The sequence below is a fragment of the Rhea americana genome, unplaced genomic scaffold, assembly GCF_003343005.1.
Source record: "Rhea americana isolate MKP2758 unplaced genomic scaffold, rheAme1 scaffold_182, whole genome shotgun sequence".
NCBI lineage: Eukaryota > Metazoa > Chordata > Aves > Rheiformes > Rheidae > Rhea > Rhea americana.
The window spans coordinates 331896-350468 of record NW_028185950.1 but is presented as its reverse complement, the minus strand read 5'-3'; the positions used below and the strand labels follow the sequence as shown (position 1 = coordinate 350468).

At 43.6% G+C, this 18573-nt stretch overlaps 1 protein-coding gene across 2 annotated transcripts in view; it reads right to left on the bottom strand.

The window, feature by feature from the left end:
- The window catches only part of CALN1 (calneuron 1), a 147749-nt gene that overhangs the window by 63866 nt on the left and 65310 nt on the right, over positions 1-18573 (bottom strand). For both annotated transcript variants that reach the window (XM_085302017.1, XM_085302018.1), the window contains exons 3-4: positions 17593-17736; positions 1506-1618 (exon numbers count right to left, since the gene is read on the bottom strand). In XM_085302017.1, the coding sequence (XP_085158143.1) occupies positions 1506-1618; positions 17593-17736 (257 nt within the window). The remainder of the gene's footprint in view (positions 1-1505; positions 1619-17592; positions 17737-18573) is intronic.

Sequence of the window (18573 nt, the reverse complement as noted above, 5' to 3'; positions counted from 1 at the left end):
TGTTTCAGATCAAAAATATAGACATCTTTTCCAAGGCAATGCAGTACTCATGCAGCCATTTAAATGGGTTGAAAGATATTTACATGACAGCAGGTTAAACCGTGAGCTGAATTTTAGGGAGGTCTCTCTGCTTCCCCAAAGAGCTCAGATCATGAATATCATTTTTCCGGTGGGCATTTACGGTTCTTGAATACATCTTGTGAAGTGAGTTTTGAAGACACTTGAAGAAGGCTCTTGAAAACACAAATAGTTTCATGAGAAGMGTTATGCTTCTTCCCCTCCGATAGTCACGCACTGTGAGGAGGCTCGCAGGACGAAATGAAGGCAATAAAATCATTAATGATTGCTACAGTCCTGCCACTCGTGGTGTGAGCTCAACTGTTGCATCCCCTCCAGATACACTATAAACCACTGTGCTATGCCAATGCCAAACACTTGCTTTGACAACTGAATGCTGGGATCCAGACCAGGATTTCCAGTACTGTTTATATCATTCCCCAGAAGGCCAACAACAAGTTTTAAAGGACTTTAAAAGATTATTACAAAACTCCATGCAATTCAGCTTGAATAATGCCAGTGGATAGTAACAGAAGACAAAAACGCTTCCAGGTTTGACTCTTTTGAGTCACAGGAGCTCAGTAATAGCCCAGGTTTATTAGCAAGAGAAGATTGTTGGGTGAGCAATGAAGTGAGCAGTAATCTCCCAGGAAAACACACATTTAATCCATTGGCAAGCAACATGCAGCACTATGATTTGGGAGATTTTTAATTCCTGTCATAACAGCCTGGATTGTCCTTGTTTTTCCAGGAAGGTCTAATCCTGTGTGAAATCACAGTGCATGACATCCATAAGGCAGCTCCATGCTGCAAAACCTGCCTTTCATCTGATGCCTGAAACAGGAAGGACCAAACCAACACAGCAACACAGGACAGTATCATGGGTAAAACTTGTACAGACACTGCACACAGTTATCCTCGTTCTTGAACCTGAATTAACCACAGAAAAACCAAGAAACTGTGACCTGCATAGCACACGCTCGGTCTGCCGGGTGCATCCATTAGCCACAGCCAAGCAGATGATGAATAGCCGTACATTTCTGTGAGCAGCTGGACAAGTTCAAGGTTTCTAATACAAAAGACTAATTAATCTAGTATTCTCAAAAAAAGAAAAAAAAAAGATTTTTCTCTTCCAAAAATGATTTCCAAAATGGCCCCAARTGTGTTGCAAAAATAACTCAACGCTTTGCTGCGTTCAACCACAGTTCAAATGCAGCGACTAATGTATACACGCTTCCTCTTCCTTGTCAGTGGTGTTCAGATCAGGYGTCTCACTGACAGGAGGTCACTCCAGGACCACAGTACGACATTACACAGCACACTTTGTAAGGCCTTCACCCAGCTATTCTTGTTTAGCAAAACTTCTCGTGCTTCCCAACAAATCACTGTTATTTTGGAAACTATTGATATTCGTTGGCAAATGCTGCATTTAACAGATTACCACTTACCTGCCAGAATATGCTGTCTATTGTATTTCCCAGAAAGCCATCTCTGCCTTCTGATGATACCAACTTAGGTCCCAGAATGGTCATAAATTCATCAAAATCAACCTGGCCATCCCCTGGAATGAAAGAAAATGATCAATGTTTTCACTGAAGTACTGCTTAATGCCACTAGTAGTGTCTACCATGTTAGTCTGGACCTGCTAAGTATCATGAATCCATGCATTCAATAGGTAACTCCTGCATCAACTTCGTTGTACAGACTCAACTTCATTACTATCTCAATGAACAGTTGATGTTGTAACATCCTCAGGTCCCAAGTTAGAATCAGTGGATGCACAAATAGAGATGAACAGGCCATTCCCCAACCCTGGAGAGTTTACAGGCAAGTTACTATACAAGAAAACAACCTATTTCGGCAAGAGCCAGGAGTGCTGCCAGGGTTCTTCCTTGTTGAAACAGCCATTGAACAATCAGGTCTSTGCAAAGCTTTTACAGGGCCAACCCTGTCCTCCAGAGGAGGCAGTACGTGGAGGAAGAAGAGCCAGACTATTACAACTCCACAMGGCATTTCATTTCAGCTTCCCATCAGCATCTGTCTGTTTAAAGGCCTCTGTGCTCAGCATGCCGAGCAGGCAGTGTAGACAGTTTCAGTGTCATTAGCAGGAAGAGGAGACTGCTCCTGCCATTAATGAACTGAGCCAACGCAGTTCCAAGCCCCTGCAGTATATTGTATGTTTTGTAAATGAGGCATGTGGCTGTTTGAAGTATATCTAAGCGTTATATCAAACATAACTCTTCCCTTGGAGAACTTCTGGGATGCTTAATGAAAATGGCAAAGAARGGAAATTCATGCATGTTGAAGGATCTTAAAAATAMCTGTTTCTCTCAACAGCATGGTTCAATGCTTATACTCCTCTCTTTTTTCCATCTGTCCATACACATATTCCCTTACACTTCACCTCCTCATCCCATCTCAATGCTACAGCAAGGGGAACTCCCTCTGCCAGGTTCAGTTCCTTCCCGTATCACCCCAGAGTAGGGCTTGTCTTTTCTAGAGAGACAAAGCACAGAGACACAAACCCACCAAAGGGAGCCCTTTCTCCATCTCCCCAGAGGAGCCTCCCATCACAGGCCAAGCTGACTCCGCAGCCCCATCCTGTTCCTATTGGTTTAAGACATCTTTTTCTTCTTTCATGGGAAGAAAAAAAGTCCAGTATTAGACCAGTTGATATTGGTGGATATATTAGCCTGCCTTCAAGTCTGGAAACCGAATCAGCATAAGATTTTTTTATCATTATTTTTGCTTTAAATTCAACTGGAACTCACTACATCCACTTTGTGTAGTTCTGTTGCTAACTTGTCAGGTGTAAGGAGGGTCTAAAGCCATCAGGCTAAATTTCACAGATCAGTGCAATGGTCACTATTAAAATGTCACTATTGACTGCCAGTACCTGCAGCAGCCCTACGTGATGGCTTTACCATATGTACCTCACGCTGCTGGTATTTGTTCTTTTCTTTATATTTCATATTCTTGATTTGAGCATATGCACCACTGATTGAAATCTCTCTGTGTCCTTATCTTAACAGAAACACAATGTTAAATAAGCAGATTTAAAACAACTCCTTTTCCAGAACAGTGATCTCTACACACTGAAGGGCTCAGCCCATGATTTCATGAAGACATCCTGGAGGTGAGATGGCAACTGGGGCTCTGAAAAGAAACCCGGCAGTGATTCGTAAGAGCTTTGATCCTTTAAGTGGCTTCAATGCAGCACAGCAGTGAACATGCAAGATGACCCTGTCCAACGTTTAGGCATTGCTCACTCATTCAGGGGTCTGAATGGTGCTGAAGGGCTTTGCAGAGCTGGAGGGGCTCAGCACAGAGCAGGATGGAGCTCATGTCAGGGACAACTTATTAAGTAGAATAGGAAAGGAGTGGGGACCCCACCACTCTGAAAGCCATTCTTTAAAACATTTATAGGCCACGGGAAAATGTACTCTTTCTGCTGTCCCATGGGAGACATCAGTTGATGACATCAAGTCGGATTCTATCAGTCACAGCACGTTGGATCACGTTGTGGAAGGTAATGCAAGGTGACAGTGAATTTAGGGCGATTTACACTGCAGTACACTACTCCAAGGGAAAAGTGACAACAAAAACATACACTACGATGCAGATCGAGTTACAGAAATTAGCCAGACTAGCAAGAAAACAATTTGCATTTTAAAGAGGTTCTAGTACCTACCCCGTATATATTTGGTCTATCCATGTCCGACCCCCAAATATTAAGTTATTCAACTTGAATTTTTTACAATGTCATTTCATGCACAAAGGAGAGAAGGAGGAAAAATCCTACACATGACTCAGGAGGAAACAGGTGCCAGGATTCCTGGGTTCTGCTTCTGACTCAGAACAAGACTTTGGGCAACCCCTTTCTCATGACTTCGCTCTGCCTTTGCCAGTGATCATAACTAACTTCACAGGGCTTAATTTTCAGCTTAATTATAGCATTTTCCATAACCTCAGAAGAAAGATGCCATTACAAATGCATTATCCTCTTATTGAGCGCTTTTTCAATTAAAACTGTTAACTAGCAAAGAAGCTAGACCCACAAACATTTTGTTGGTAGAAATAGCCCTTTAAGGATTGTTTTAAGCTGCAGAAAACAAACCTTCCTGCCCTCAGGATCTCAGGAGACTGCAGCATCAGAACATTGAGAGAGAGAGAGGGAGAGAGAGAGAGAGAGAGAACTCTCAACTTTGGCTGAAAATTCCCTTTACAATATCCAACAGCCAGGAGAGCACTATTGCAAAAAAACAGCATTAAGACTCCAGGATGCACCCACTGCAACATTGGTTGCTCTCCACAGTCTATAGTGTACCCCAAAATGCCCAGTATTGGCAGCTCCTGGGACAATATAAAGGAATTCAGGCCACTCATCGGCTCATGGGTGCACTCAGCTTGAAGGCTTGGCTTGAAATTTGTGACAGTACACAGTCAAAAGATCTCTTCTTCCTCCTCTTCACGGCGATAGCCACATGCAGTGCCACAAGCTAGTTTGTGATGTATGTTCCTAGCGTCTGTTCCATGGTCTGCAGTGGAGGCAAATCAAAGATTGTGCACGTCTGCATGTTTGGTTTTGCCATGCCCACAGCTGTTATTCCTGAGAGAGAGTAGTTTATATTCAGAGTAAGCAATGTGCAGCTTATTCRGAAATTAACTTTTAGATAGTTTTAAGGAATGGAAAGAAGGGGAAGAAGATTGTAGTCTGTGGCATGTGTGCTGTCTACACAGTGCTCACCTTTCTTCAGCTTACATGAATCACTTCAGCAAATCTTGAACAACACTTCCTCCAGCAGTAACCAAACAACTCAAATTCCTCAGAGGTATCCCAGACCAACTTATAATGTGTGTGCTGTCCACATCTACCACCGCCCWCCCATTCCCACAATTTTAGCATTAATAACTTTAGAAAGACCTCATCACAGTCAAGGAAAACAACCTGCCCACTATGACCAAAACGAGGTGGGAACTGATCTAACACAGAGTCAACAGTAAGGATGGGGYGCAAGAAGATGAAAAGCTACAGCTATGAGTGAGTGGCATTCAACAGGTATTCTCCTCTCACCACTCACATCAGTTATAAAYGCAGAATAGGTCTAGAAACCTGAGCCATGCCGGGCACAAGTCCCTAACTGATTAAGGCAGTCATGCATTAGTATAACTTATTCACAAGCTGCAGAAGGCTGGGAGACCTTGGTGGCCATGCAGACCTCYTTGAGGTAGACTGTGCAGGAGCAGGGCGGTCAGGCCAGTGTGTTGCCCTGCCCCTGTGGCAGCAGGTCAGGTCTTAGGGTAAAAGGTAAGAGGCAGTTGGACCCAGCAGGTGCAGAGTGAAGCCTTCAGCATAGGATGCAATCCCCATGGTGCTTCACTGACCACCTGTGTGTAATCACCGAGTTCCYACCCATCAGCAGCAATTGCTTGCATGAGGGATCCTAGCCCAACATTACTGCAAAAAAAAAAAAACTGAACTCAGCTTAAATGACATGCCTAATCCACCCAAATTATTTATYTATTTACTTACAGACACTTTCTAAGATTTTTCTTCCCAATAATGCTTCCTCTTAATTCTTGCATTACGTAAGAATGTAAGAAGAGGGTTAGCAATCGTGCAGCTAAAACCTTGCATAACTCCAAGTATGACTCAGAACATCGCTGGCCACAGAGTTACATCAGAGATGAATTAGATCTGCTTATCATTATTAGTCCACTAGCATCTGCTGTATGCTAAGTATTTCCAGATATTCACAAAGGTTTATTCCCTGCAAGGCACTGTCTCAACTCAGACAAAGACCAGGCAAGTGTGATGATGAAAAGGAATAGCAACTCAGTTCACTGTCAGCAGCCTTGGGAGCAATTGCATGAGCCTGGCTAATCTCTCTATCGCAGAATGGGAAGGCCTGAAAATACGCAGGAACATCACTGGCTCTCCTGGGACTCCTTTCCCTCCACAGCAACCTCAGGTTCCCAAAGCCGGATTCAGGCTCTGCTGCCTGCTCCGCACTTGGGCCAAAGCTCTCAGTGGATCTCTTCACTACRAAGCTGATTGCTGCAATTCGCGCTATTCGTTTTCTAGGTGCAGAAGACCTTGCAGATAATATCAGTTGGAAGAGCCATGATGTTAACGCTCTGCTGTGCTGCGTGCTCGGTTTGGCAGTCACCATGGAGCTCGGCAGAGTTATAGCACAGAATAATCTGGCCTGTTACATGTCCAATGTCCATCTTTTGCCAAGTTTGCAGAAGATGATGGAGAGGTCACTAAAAGCAGCACAGAATTAGGAAACTAAGATCTTTTCCAGCTTTCCGAGACATTGTAGCCTAAGGAGAATTACTTTGGACCTCACTGCCCTGGGAAGGAATCTACATCTCAGAATAGTCATWAGCTATTTGAAATAAGTCAATGTGATGTGAAAAAGAAGAAATCACTGATGTCTCAACTCTTAGAGGAGCCTCCTATCACTGAGATCACAGGGAGAAAACTCAGGGTTATATGAACATATCTAGGGGAGCTGAAGACACCTAGGAGCCTCCATCACTTTCTGAAGGGGATTTACTCTCCTAAACTACTCACCCTCAATCCAAATTCATTCACATTGGCAAGGTGCTCTTAGGTTTTCAGGCCAGAGAGATTTCAAGGTGTTATTTCCTCTTACTGAAAGAGCTGGACTTCACTAGTGCTATAGAGCTGAGTACAGAAAATCATAGCCATCTCTCTAAGCTGATGTCCTGAGTATATTTTCAGCTCATCCCAAGAATTTTGTCTTCTCTCAGTTTCCACCCCACCTTGACTTTAACAAAAGGGAAAAGGGAAGGTTACATTTGCTGGACRCTGTTTAGCAGGAAACAGAGCGACTCTTTAAGGGAAGGCAAAGCATAGCAGTCACCTTGCCAGGGTACTCAAGGAGGGCCATGACCGCATAACACCYCCCTGTCTCTACTGTTACACCAAGCCATGCGGCATCCATTTGGCCTGAGCCATTTTCCTGGCATATTTATTGTGGTCTTATGGACTTTTGGTCTGAAATAGCTTGTCCAGGCTGGAATTACTGGACAGGGAGAGATCCTGACTAGCAGAGTGGTAGCCTACAGGAGGTCACCTTGTGGGATTTGGAAGAGTGGTAGCCTACAGGAGGTCACCTTGTGGGATTTGGAAGAGGAAAGGGGGAATGTGGTGAGCTAGCACTAGGCTACAAATCTCCCACATCCCAGTGGGACCCAGGTAGGAACGGCCTGTGCGGGGGCTCTGGCAAATTCTCCTGTCAGAGCCGTTCTGCTTTGAAGAAGCAATTAAATGTTTACTGGAGCTGTAGGTTGAACTCATCTCACTCCACCCCAGGGAAGAGTCCCAACCCCCAGCCCTCAGTTGCCTACTATCCTTCCAAAAGTCTCCTGCTGGAGCTGCTCCCTTGGAGGACATATTTAAATATTCATTGGGCTAAAGAAAAATGGCAGAGGGAGGGAAAGAAAAAGAGAAAGAAAAACCACACATGGATTATACTGCATGGYAAACCTAGACCCAAGGGCAGGACAGAGGCTTAAACCTGGTTTTCAGAACCTTGTGCATTAAACTAAAACCCGGCATAATCTGGCCTGACTGCTTTCTAAATAAGTCTTTACCCTGGTCAGTCTAAAGATAATCGCCTTCTCTCTCCTCCTTAAAAGTTTCTTGTCAAGGCACTAAGATGAGGCACAAATTTAAATGGAGATGAGAATCTGCTGTGTGTAGACTGATAAGTATTCACTTTTTCTTTTTTTTTCTTGAGTTTGACCTCCAGAGTGTAGCTAGGTGATATATTTAAAGTTAATGAGATAGTCGTTTGCAGCTTGGGTCCCAGGCGCACACAACACTCCTGTTTATTTTTATTCTCTTAATAGCTAGCTGCGGTGACTCTGTCCCGGTCTGTGTCATTGTTTGTGCCCATAAAGTAACCTGTGCAATAATAATACAGTTTTGTGAAGGCTGTTGCTGCTATGTCTTGAAATGATGTAARGGATGTGCACAGACTAGTTCCAGCCACAGGATATTTCCCAGGCAAGTATTTTGGTTTCAGAGATTTTAAGGTCTGATCACTGCTCTGACCTTTCCCTCAACAGCACCCAAAAGCTCTCTCCATAATTACAACCTCAATCCATACCTTCAACCAGAGCTAGGGAAAGTCTTTTACAAAACTTTTGACTTTGAAAACACTTTTATTAAAAGACATCCATGAAAMGTGGCTGAAATGAAGAGATAAAGCTTCACTGTAGACCTGAGAGTGAATCAGTAATCAAATAGGCATTTTTTTCAAATGGGAAACTGAGGCACAGTATCACCTGCCCAAATGTTATGGAAGAGGAGGTTGCTGGGCAGAGCCAGAAGCTAGACCTCCCTCATCATCCTGCACCACTMCCCACAGGCACAGGAGGTGCAATCAGTCTCCAGGATAGAGAAAGATGACAAGGAGCATTTCCTATTTCCCAAGAGTCCTCTTCACATTTCCTTGAGAAGTTTCCCCACCAGAGCTGTCTGCAGAGGGTCTTTGATACTTTAAAATAGGGAAGATGTGTAAAAAACCCACCACTCCTTGTTTCTCTTGTTCCTCAGGGACAGTAAGAGCCAATCAGACACTCGTTTACTGTTCACCTGTGCTGCCACACATCCCCATAGCGTTAATGTATAAAGTTTTAATGTATGAAGTTATTTTTAGGAACAAATTAGCTGGAGCTAAAGGGTGGGGTTAAACATCTTCATTGGAGTCCACCCTATCCCTGAAGGTCAAATCCAAGTCCCACTGTTTTAAGAGAGGCTTTGCAGACCTGGCTGCTTTGGTTCAAGGAGAGCTCCACATAAAAGGTTAGCAAACTGTACAGATGTAGATTGTTGGAAGAGAGAATTTCCACAGGGTCTGATWGGATCAAAGGGAGCCGGAAGAGCAGGAGCCAGAGGGTGCATCTGTCACAGCACCAAGAAAAGGACCTTGAGAGTTATTCAATTTGACCAGCCTGTTCACTCGTCTTGCAAGAAAGGGAACTGTTGTAAAGGGCTTGTTTGTTTTTCCATTAAAAAAATCTGTTAATTACTCATGTTTGCCCAAGGGGAGCCTGTCTAGGAGGTGACCTGCAAGGCAGTGATTGAAGGGGAAGACTAAGGGTTCTGGATTTGCAATGCCAGGTCTGATGTGCCCTGCTGTAAGTGGAGCATTGTCTCTGAGACAATAAACAGAGTTTTKTTAATAAAAATCCACTTAGCACTCGTACCAGCCATCAGAACAGAGGCCCACCAGCATATTGGCTGGGGTGACTGAGCTCCATCACAAGGATTAAAACAAGTAGGATGCTTTTAGTACTTGGCTAGAAGAGAGAACTGCAACAAAAACAGTAACTTAGACTGCAGTAAAAGCCATCGGACATCTGCCAAGGAGCATGCTAGCTTCTCGTAACCCCCTGGAAGCTAAAGAATGCCAGAATTAACATCCCTGTGAGTGGCTGTCCTGCAGGTAAATGTGCTGCAGGGCCTGCTGTGCACRGCTTGCCTCCAGCGCGTCTGAGTGTTAGGCAGCTGGGCAGATCTGCTGCAAGACATAAACGCGTCTGCTGCCTTGCACCCACGGTCCCCAAGGACACTCTCTCCAGTGCAAAAGCATCAGGAAAGCAAAAACGAGACGGCTTACTTTGCTGATCTTTGCAAAACTGCAGATGCTCATGCAAGTTGTAACCAGTTGACCCATTTGCCAAATGACTGGCAGAAGCAAAATCACATCCAAACTACAGAGAACTCCGATTACTTTCGCTCACCAGGCCCCAGGAACAACAGGAAAGCTCTGTGGGCATCATGGCAGCAGTCASACAGCTCTGTACAACTTCGAGGCAACTGGCAAGTTAGAAGCTCAGTAAAACAGAGGAAAAATGTGCATTCTCTCTAGCATATTCACCCTATGAAATCAAAATCGTGATAGCAGGAATACAGCATTTTAAAGAACAAATAAACAACAAGGCAATCAAATTATAGGGCAAGGCAGATCATTGACCACACGCTGTGCTTTGCAGACGACTCTGCCCCATTAAGAGCACAAGACACACAGGTTTTAGGGAAGGAAAGAAAACTCTGTGTTTCCTATTATAGGGCCACAGTCATGCTATCTAAGCACTGCATCAAACATGGAATTTGATATTACTTATGAACTTCTTTCTGGTATTGATCTGCAAATTCAACTTGCTTCATCAGCAACAAAAAATTCTCTTCATTCTTTCCAGTGAGAACACATAATATGATTATTTCCATTTTACAAATCTGAACAAACACAAAGAAAGGGGCCTTTATAAATCAAGACAAGTCTCATCAAATCCATTTCCTAGCTTGGCATTTCTCACTGACCAAGTTTCCCAGCTCAGCAGCACACCTTAGAAGATCAGCACAGAATTTTTAGAGGAGCTGTTTATTTTCTCCCTAGATATCCTAATACAGCAGGTCCTTCTGTAGTCCCCATCCCTGCAACAAGCTCCAGACAATAGAGTTTATGCAATACCTGATCTTGTTTTCGCTTCTCCTGTGTGAAGGAAACCAAATGCCATCAAACCAAAGCAGTGTCTACATATAAAACCTGATCCAACAGCAATACAACAGCTAGGAGAATTTACTCTTAGGGAAACAGTTACACCAACCTGATGATGTGCAGTTATGCCAGCTTAATCCCTTCCCAAAGGGCATCAAAGCAGAACTGGTGTAAGCGTATGTATGTGAGAGAGTGTCTCACTGCATTAAAATGCAATACGGTTAGTGCCTGAGCAGCAGAACTTTTGTGAGCAAGGCATAAGAGGTCAACAGAAATGCAGTCTGCTGTACCAGCAACGGGACTGTCCAAAGCAGAATTGGTTCGAAGTCAGATTGCCTTCTTCTGGGAGGATGGGATATCTTAAATTTTTTTGCCTTGTCCACCAGGAACAGCTTACTGTTTTTTTCCCTTAATTTCATTATCATTTCTCATTACATTCCCTCAACTGTCTATTAAACTGTCTATTAAAAAGAAGTTTGGGAATATTTAGAATTTTAAATTAGTGTTTCTTTTTTGTGCTTTTTATTACTCAGCAAGATGTCACAGGATGCGCTACACGTTCATTCTTACTGCTGACATGTCACATAATGTGATAAAAGGTAACAGGTAGCTCACTTGTATATACTGATGGAGCCTGCTCATCTTTTGCTTAATCAAAGTATTTCCTATTTGCAGTATAATAATTTGACACATTGGATTTTTTTTTTCCTCCTGTAGTAGCCTGAAGTTATTTTTCTAGGGTACTGAAAACCAGCTGCTCCTCTAATTAGTACACTGAGTGCTTATTTTATTCCTCAGATAAAAGTGTCTTGTGTTGCAATGAAACAGTTTGACGCTTAAGTCACACATTCATCTATTTTACTGCTAAAGTCTGCTTAAAGAGCAGGCTTCATAGATAAGGCAACACATTTAATGTGCCATTTCACTGCATTTTTATTGGAATTACTGCCAATTGGAAGAATTTACAAATAATTTCTTTTCTAGTACATAAATATACAAAATATTTTACTCTCCACATACCAACAGAACATTTCAGGTCATTCTTCAGATTGCAGATGAAAATGCATCCGTCTCCCTTATTCTGCAGTCTTAACAATCAAGCAACACCTAATTTTAATCTTCACTATGTCTAAGGATCAAGTGGACACAAAGGTATAAACTAGGGTAAAATTTAGCTTCTATTTGCAGGCCAATAGCAACCAGCATATTCCTATATGGCATTGCACCCTAGACATAGAGCCACGTACACTGAACAACCTTCTGCTGGAATATGGTCTGTACACCACATCTCCCCACAAGTAAAGATGAAAGYAAAAATTTGACCTAATGTGATGTGAATCTCATGCTCTGAGTAATCAAAGTACTGTTCTCCACCTTCCTTCCCAAGGAGAGGCATTTCCGCACTCAAAAACTCCTTGTCTTGCTTTTATTTCCCCCAGCACAGCAATACTGTACCATCTTCCAGTAGTTCATAAAAGGATATGTTTCTGATGATTTATAATCTTTCCTTAGAGACCTTGAAATACTCCAGTTATATTCTAATCTTTTTGTCCCTAATTTAGTTTTTTTATGCCAACTAAAATAGTTCTCCCTGCAGCTGCTGTGTTTCGCTTCACCTGGGTGAATTTTTCTTTCCAAAACAGCAAAGAGTGTTGAGGAAAGAAAAAAAAGTGGAGAAAGCATTTTTAGGAAATACAGTAGATATTCTGACCTCTTACGCCTGCCATCCGTCAGAATTGTCGTGAATTAGATATCCAAAGGAACCAGCTCCATTAAGTGAAGATGTGCCGAGAAGGCAAGTGTAACTGGGAGTCTGCTCCTTGGTGAAAGCTGGCACTCCGCCTCTGGACAAAGGTGTGAAGAAGGCCAAGGGCTTCCCCACGTGCCTCCACTTGTTCCACAACTCACCCACAGCAAGAACAGAGTATCTCCTGCCCCCTGGAGCATCTGCTGCCGCTGAGCCTCCAGGCTGCCCCCAGCTACAAAGGCAAAGAAACCAGGCCAATGGGAAACCGTGCGCACAGCCTCTTCGGAATATCTGACAGCAGTCTCTACTGATAGGAAGCTGCTCTGTGTTTCTTACTATAGGATTCATTGCAAGTTTGCACTTCCCTATACACAGGAAAACGTATCTTGTTCTAGTTGCCAGCACCAGCTCACCCACTCTTGTGTTTAACCCCCTGGTGTCTCAGCTGAACCTCTCTCAGGCAGCCTTGCTGTGCCGCTTCATCAAAGCTCAGCAGACAAATAACGCAAGCCTTTTGGCACATCACAGGTCTCGTGGCACTACAGACCAGTGCAATCTGCATCCTTGAAATTCAAGCAGGCAAGGGAGCTGCATCTGGCTACTCTGAGCTCCTAATGGCRCTTGGGCACTCCTGGCAAACCTCGCAGCTCCATGCCCACCTGTCAGGGCAACGGYGCACGGACATTCTGGTTTCCATCCTCTTCCCTACCCTGAGCAGAACCCATTCTTCATCGTCCTATGTCTGGTCAAAGGCACCAACATTTGAGCACAACTTGAGGGCTGAGAACTTGGAAGTTTGTGAACCAGTTCAGTTTTTGCACTTCTTCAGTTACCATTTTTAGCATCACCTCTCTGACATTCCCAGAGGCTGTCAGTGGAAAAACTGCTCTGACAGGACACAGTCATCTCTAGCTCTGTCACTGCTAATGCTGGAGATGTAGCCACACACTGGTTATGCTGGAGATGTAGCCACAGCACGTCTCCACCCCCTAGACTACAACATCTATGTTTAATTCAACTTATAATGCTTAAACAAAATTATCCTTTTGGATTTTGATGGGTCTCTTAAAATTTTCCTGAAGAAACAAACTTGTCCCTTGTGCAATGAAAATTAGGAAGGAAAAGAAGGAAGAGAAGGAAAAGTCAAAATGTTATATTCCCAAAATCCCTCTGGARAAACTAGTGAGTACATAATTAATCCCAATAAAACAAAATGCATTAAGAAAAAAATCTTTAACTGGTGACCAAACTGAATGATTCATAACCCACAGACAACTTAAAGGAAGATAATCAGACAAATGAGAAACCTCCCTTTTGGTTAAAGTTGCTGTCAGGACTCAGGACACTTTTGAAAGAATACACAATGATGTGTGTTTTGCTACAAATACCTTTGCACCAAGAGTAGGATTAGCTCAGATGAGGAAAGACAGATCTGGCTTGGTCAGAAAATAAATAAGAAAACTCTATGGAGACCGAAGTGACTGAAGGAGACCTCTTCAGGTGATGCTCTTCCCATCAAGTCAGCAATAAAAYGGTGCCTTTGTTCAGCAATAGGGACAGTTGGCTGGTGTTATCTGTAAAGGAAGGTTGCTTGTAGCACTCAAAAATCATGGGCCATTAAAAGCAATGTGACGTGTGTGAAGRGTTCCTGGGCAAAATCCAAGTGGAGTAATTGCGGTTTTCACTTACATTTAAGCAGCATTTTCTAACTAAATTCTGCCTTCAGGTGCACTGAATTATGAAATGCACCTTCACTTCTGCTCTAATTTGAGGGTTTACTGTGTATTATTAGACAGCTGCATGTGCAGCCCCAGAAACAACTGTCCTTGGATAGCTACGAAGTTCATCTCTGAATTATTTATTGAGCTTTATGAGATGCTTTGTGACAGAGGGTGACATACAGATGGGAAATACTCTTGTCATGGTAGTTTATCCATACTCACAAAACCAGTCCAGTATAAAACGCATATGCTCTTTTTTGGAACAAGTTTTGTCTGACCAAGTGAGGCAATCTTCCTTCTACACCTGGAACATCCAGCCATTCCTTGACTTGACTCAGACAAGGCTGCACCTCCCTCCCTGTCCCTACAGAAAACAGGGTTCACGACAAAAACAAAATTCAGACCAGCTCGGGTTGTTCACTATCAGAAGCTTGTCAGTTAAACGAGCCAAGGCAGATACAGCCACTCTGCCATCCTGCAATGCAAATGTACTCCCAAGGTAATTTCTGATGAAAACCTTACGTTTGCACTAGGTCTGTTCAGGCTGGTTCAGATTAAATACGAAGCACTGCCAATTGTGTTACCTCGTTATTAGCAGACACTGGCAGCAGCCTTGTGTGGAGAAATATATGTCTGGCTACGGTACCTGCGGTCACATCATAACTTACAGGTCACGTGCCTTGGGATGCACAGAAGGATTACTGCCTCTTCCGCAGCTTTCCCTTACTGCAGAGGACTCCTGCCTGCACGCGGCATTTCGGCCAGCCCAGCTTCCCACCCTCCAGACACTATGCCAAAGCCGTGCCTGCTCTCTCGGAAAAGCCTGCAACCCTCAAGACAAATAGAGGCGTCTGAGATTAAGGCTGTATCTGAAACCCTGGGGCATGATTCACATCCCAGAGAGGTCAGTGGATTTGGGCCATGCTGCCAAACGTTGCTCACTCGCAGTGGGAGAGGAAGGAGGAAGCTATTGCTGGTTCTCACTACATATTCAAGTCAAACTGTGGAAAAAAATAAAGACAGTCCATTGGAGAAAAAAATAGCCGTAACCCATATAGCATTAATTCAGCTTGCAAACTAGGTAGMTCTTTCAGATAATATTCCTCTGGTCTCTCAGTGCTTAGGAAACGCTTGCTTAGGAAAGGCAGCCCCGTTACGCTGCCTTTTTTCAATGGATGGTCTGTTTGACGTTCACATAACACTGACTTGTGTCTAGTCTCARAACACTTTACTCAAAACACTGTGACAATGGGCAGCTTAGACATCAGAACAAAAATGAAAAACAGCACAGCCGGAGCGTATCTTTGGAGTTCTTTGAAGGAATTATTGACCTGGAGGTGATGAAGAATCGTCTCCTATCTTTGCAGAAAACATACCGATCTTTTTGAAAGACTTCAAACATGAATTTAACTCCTTCCATCTGTAGCTCATTACTTTATTTTAACTCCACCATTCCACTTACAGGTCCCTGCACACTAGGAGTGTATATGAAAGAGTACCAAAGTCTCAMGTCTGTGAGACTGAGAGTCAGGGAATAGCTGGAGATGAATCAGAATTGGAACCCAAAGCCACTCTTCTTCCAAAAAAGCACAGAGGTTTAGTAAAACAGTCCATGARTTGGCACCATGCTGAGTTTTGCCTTTGCAAAATCTGAAGAGAAATCAYCTAGTTTGTTAAGAAAGGCCAGAAGAACACAGCAAGGCGCAAATGATAGGTTTGGGAGAAAATGTTTTTAAAAACAATGGATTGGACTTTTTTTTCCTTTAAGGTATGAGATCATTTCAACAGCTTATCTTCTCCATCCACCAGTTTTGATGTTTCTTTCTTTCTCTGTTCTAGGGGAGAATCTGAATATCCTTCAGAAAGGCTGTTATTCTCTTTTCTGCTTCATCTAGGAGGAGGACTGCGTTCCTCACTGCATGAAGATCAAACCTGTGCTCACAGCACATCCTCTCACACAGAAGTAGCAGAAGCCACGCAAGTAAGTTTGTTCCTATCAGAATCACAGCCTAATTTATCAACAACAAAAAAGAAAGCCTATGAGTTAAGCCTAGGAGTTTGCTGTTATTAGCACACTCAAGCAGTGAGCAGGTTTCATTTAAAAGCAATGCATTTTAAGAACCCTCCCTAAGAGCTACTGTGGAACACACGGAATACAATCTGAATTTAAATTTGCAGATTTATGATGTTGCTTTCTTCTTCTCTTAAACATCTTTGGTGGCTAAAAGCTCCTACCTTGTGCATGCTGGCTGGCCTGATCAATCTAGCTGTATTGTGTAGCTCATAGATGTATTTGACTTGGATATCCTGAGGGAGGTAAGGAAGCTTCACTCTCATTACCATCCTCTCCCATGAGCTCCACTCCTAGCAGTCTGCCCCATCAAAGGATACTGGAGAGTGCATCAGGTTGCAAAGCATCCCTTTTCAGATTGGGGCGGCATCTGGGACTCTCTGACTTCTCATTATCTCATCTAACTCTACACAGTGCTTCCACACTGTCATGGACCCCTGTACAATGAAGGCAGAAAGTCTGATTAGCTTTGCGTCTTCCTTGCACATTTTAGGCGTCCAAAAAGTCTCCCTTACATCTCTGACCAAGGACATTTTAAAGACAGTCCTCTCATTCAGCTCAGCTATGATTGTAGCTTTGCAGCAGTTAAAAAGTCCCCCTTGGCTCCAGGATCCTGATGCTGCATTTCTGTTCCTGTTAATGGTGGGTTCTGTTTCTTTTATTACCTCTTAGTAATCGTTTGAGAAGCTCTCACAGCAGGATTTCGTTCAAAATTATTCCACCCTTCAAAACTTCTCCTTCCAAAACATCAACGCTTCATTACAACACAGCACAGCTCTCATCCACAGCATCTTTTACTGGCAAGGAGCAGATAAGGCCACAGAGTCAGGCTGCAGTGCCTGCGTCGCTTGGTTAGGCATACTGGTCATGTTCCACTGAGCCCTTCACTTCAGCATCACTGGGCCAGGCACTGCCCAGAAATGAACAGAGAAATGTTGCAACAGTCTTTTACATCCCTATTCACCTCAGTCTATCTTTGTGGTGGACAGGCATCAGGGAACCTAGGAGATAATTGCCTCCAGGGATACAAGGAYGCTCACATGGGCATTGAACTACTCTGTTCCTAAAAAAGCCAAGGAAGTGGCATGTAGAGGAGACAGCATGGGGACACTTACACAGTGTGACACAGCCTGTGAGTAAATATAGGGCTTCAGCTTCCAAAGTTGCTCTCTGCAGGGCTGTCACAAGAATTTCAGAAACCCACAAAGGTGTCAATAAGATGATTCTTCCTCCCAGCCCCTCATGGCTGAGCAGAAAGGATAGGGGCATAGGCTCATGGGCTCTACTGCAGGCTGGTTGCAATGAGAGGTTGAGCTGTTTCACCTCTCTGTACTTCTGTTTTCCCCACTGTCCTTCTTCTGCCATGCCTATGTTGACATGGGTTCAATGACCTGGGAGATCCACCCAGCACTAGTAACACACACACACACACAAAAAACAACTGTGAGGACTTACCATCCATGTCAAGGCGCTGCATGATAATTGCCAACTCCACCTCACTGGGCATGTATCCCAAGGAGCGCATTGCCATGCCCAGTTCTTGCTTGGATATAAAGCCATTCCCATCCCTGTCCAGTACCCGAAAAGCTTCACGGATTTCTGCGATTGAGAAGAAAGAAGAGAGGAGTTATCAGGGTGGAGGACTCCCTGGTCAACACATATAGACACGAAGGACAAAGATAAAGCATAAATTGTTTTTTCTAACATTAATGAGACATACTTGATAATATCCAGGYAGTGTATTCAGGATATGCTCACACATGCCTGCATACAGGTGTGTGCATGAGYTCACTCATGCAAATGTGTGTATGCAGAGGGATTTATATATACAACTGCATCCACATCCATAAATACAGAACATTATATGTCTGCTCACTTTGTATTTTCTGTGATCAAATATCATTGCAAAATAATTGTTCAATACAAAGCGAGTTCCTTTTCCTTCTGCAGTATCTGCCCTGGACTGCTGCAGGCATGAGTGAGTCATCCTAAAGTAATGCCTGTCCTATGTGCGGGTGCCCAACAAACCTGGGCCCAGGGGCTTCTCAAACAGTCCTTCTCTAWGCCACTCAGCACACCTGCAAGGTAGACTGACTTTGTGTCATGCCAATATACTAAGCTCTGGTTCCTTGGTGAGATCAGCATCATCGCCAGCAAAGGCAAAAAGGCAAAGGGTCTGGTTGATAGTCAGTGAGGTAGCGAACAGGAKAAGTTGGGCATGAACTGCCACCCCTGCAGGGTCCAGAGTTCTGTAGATACAGCTAGATGTGCATTTTCTCCCTTGTCCAATAAACGCTGATGTACATCTTTTAAACTGTACCTGGGCAATTTCCATCACTCACTGTTCGTCATAGCTTCTCTCCAATTTATATTGTTATACAGCTATAAACAGCCTCAGATCAATAAAAATACTGACAGCCTCAAAGAAATCACTTC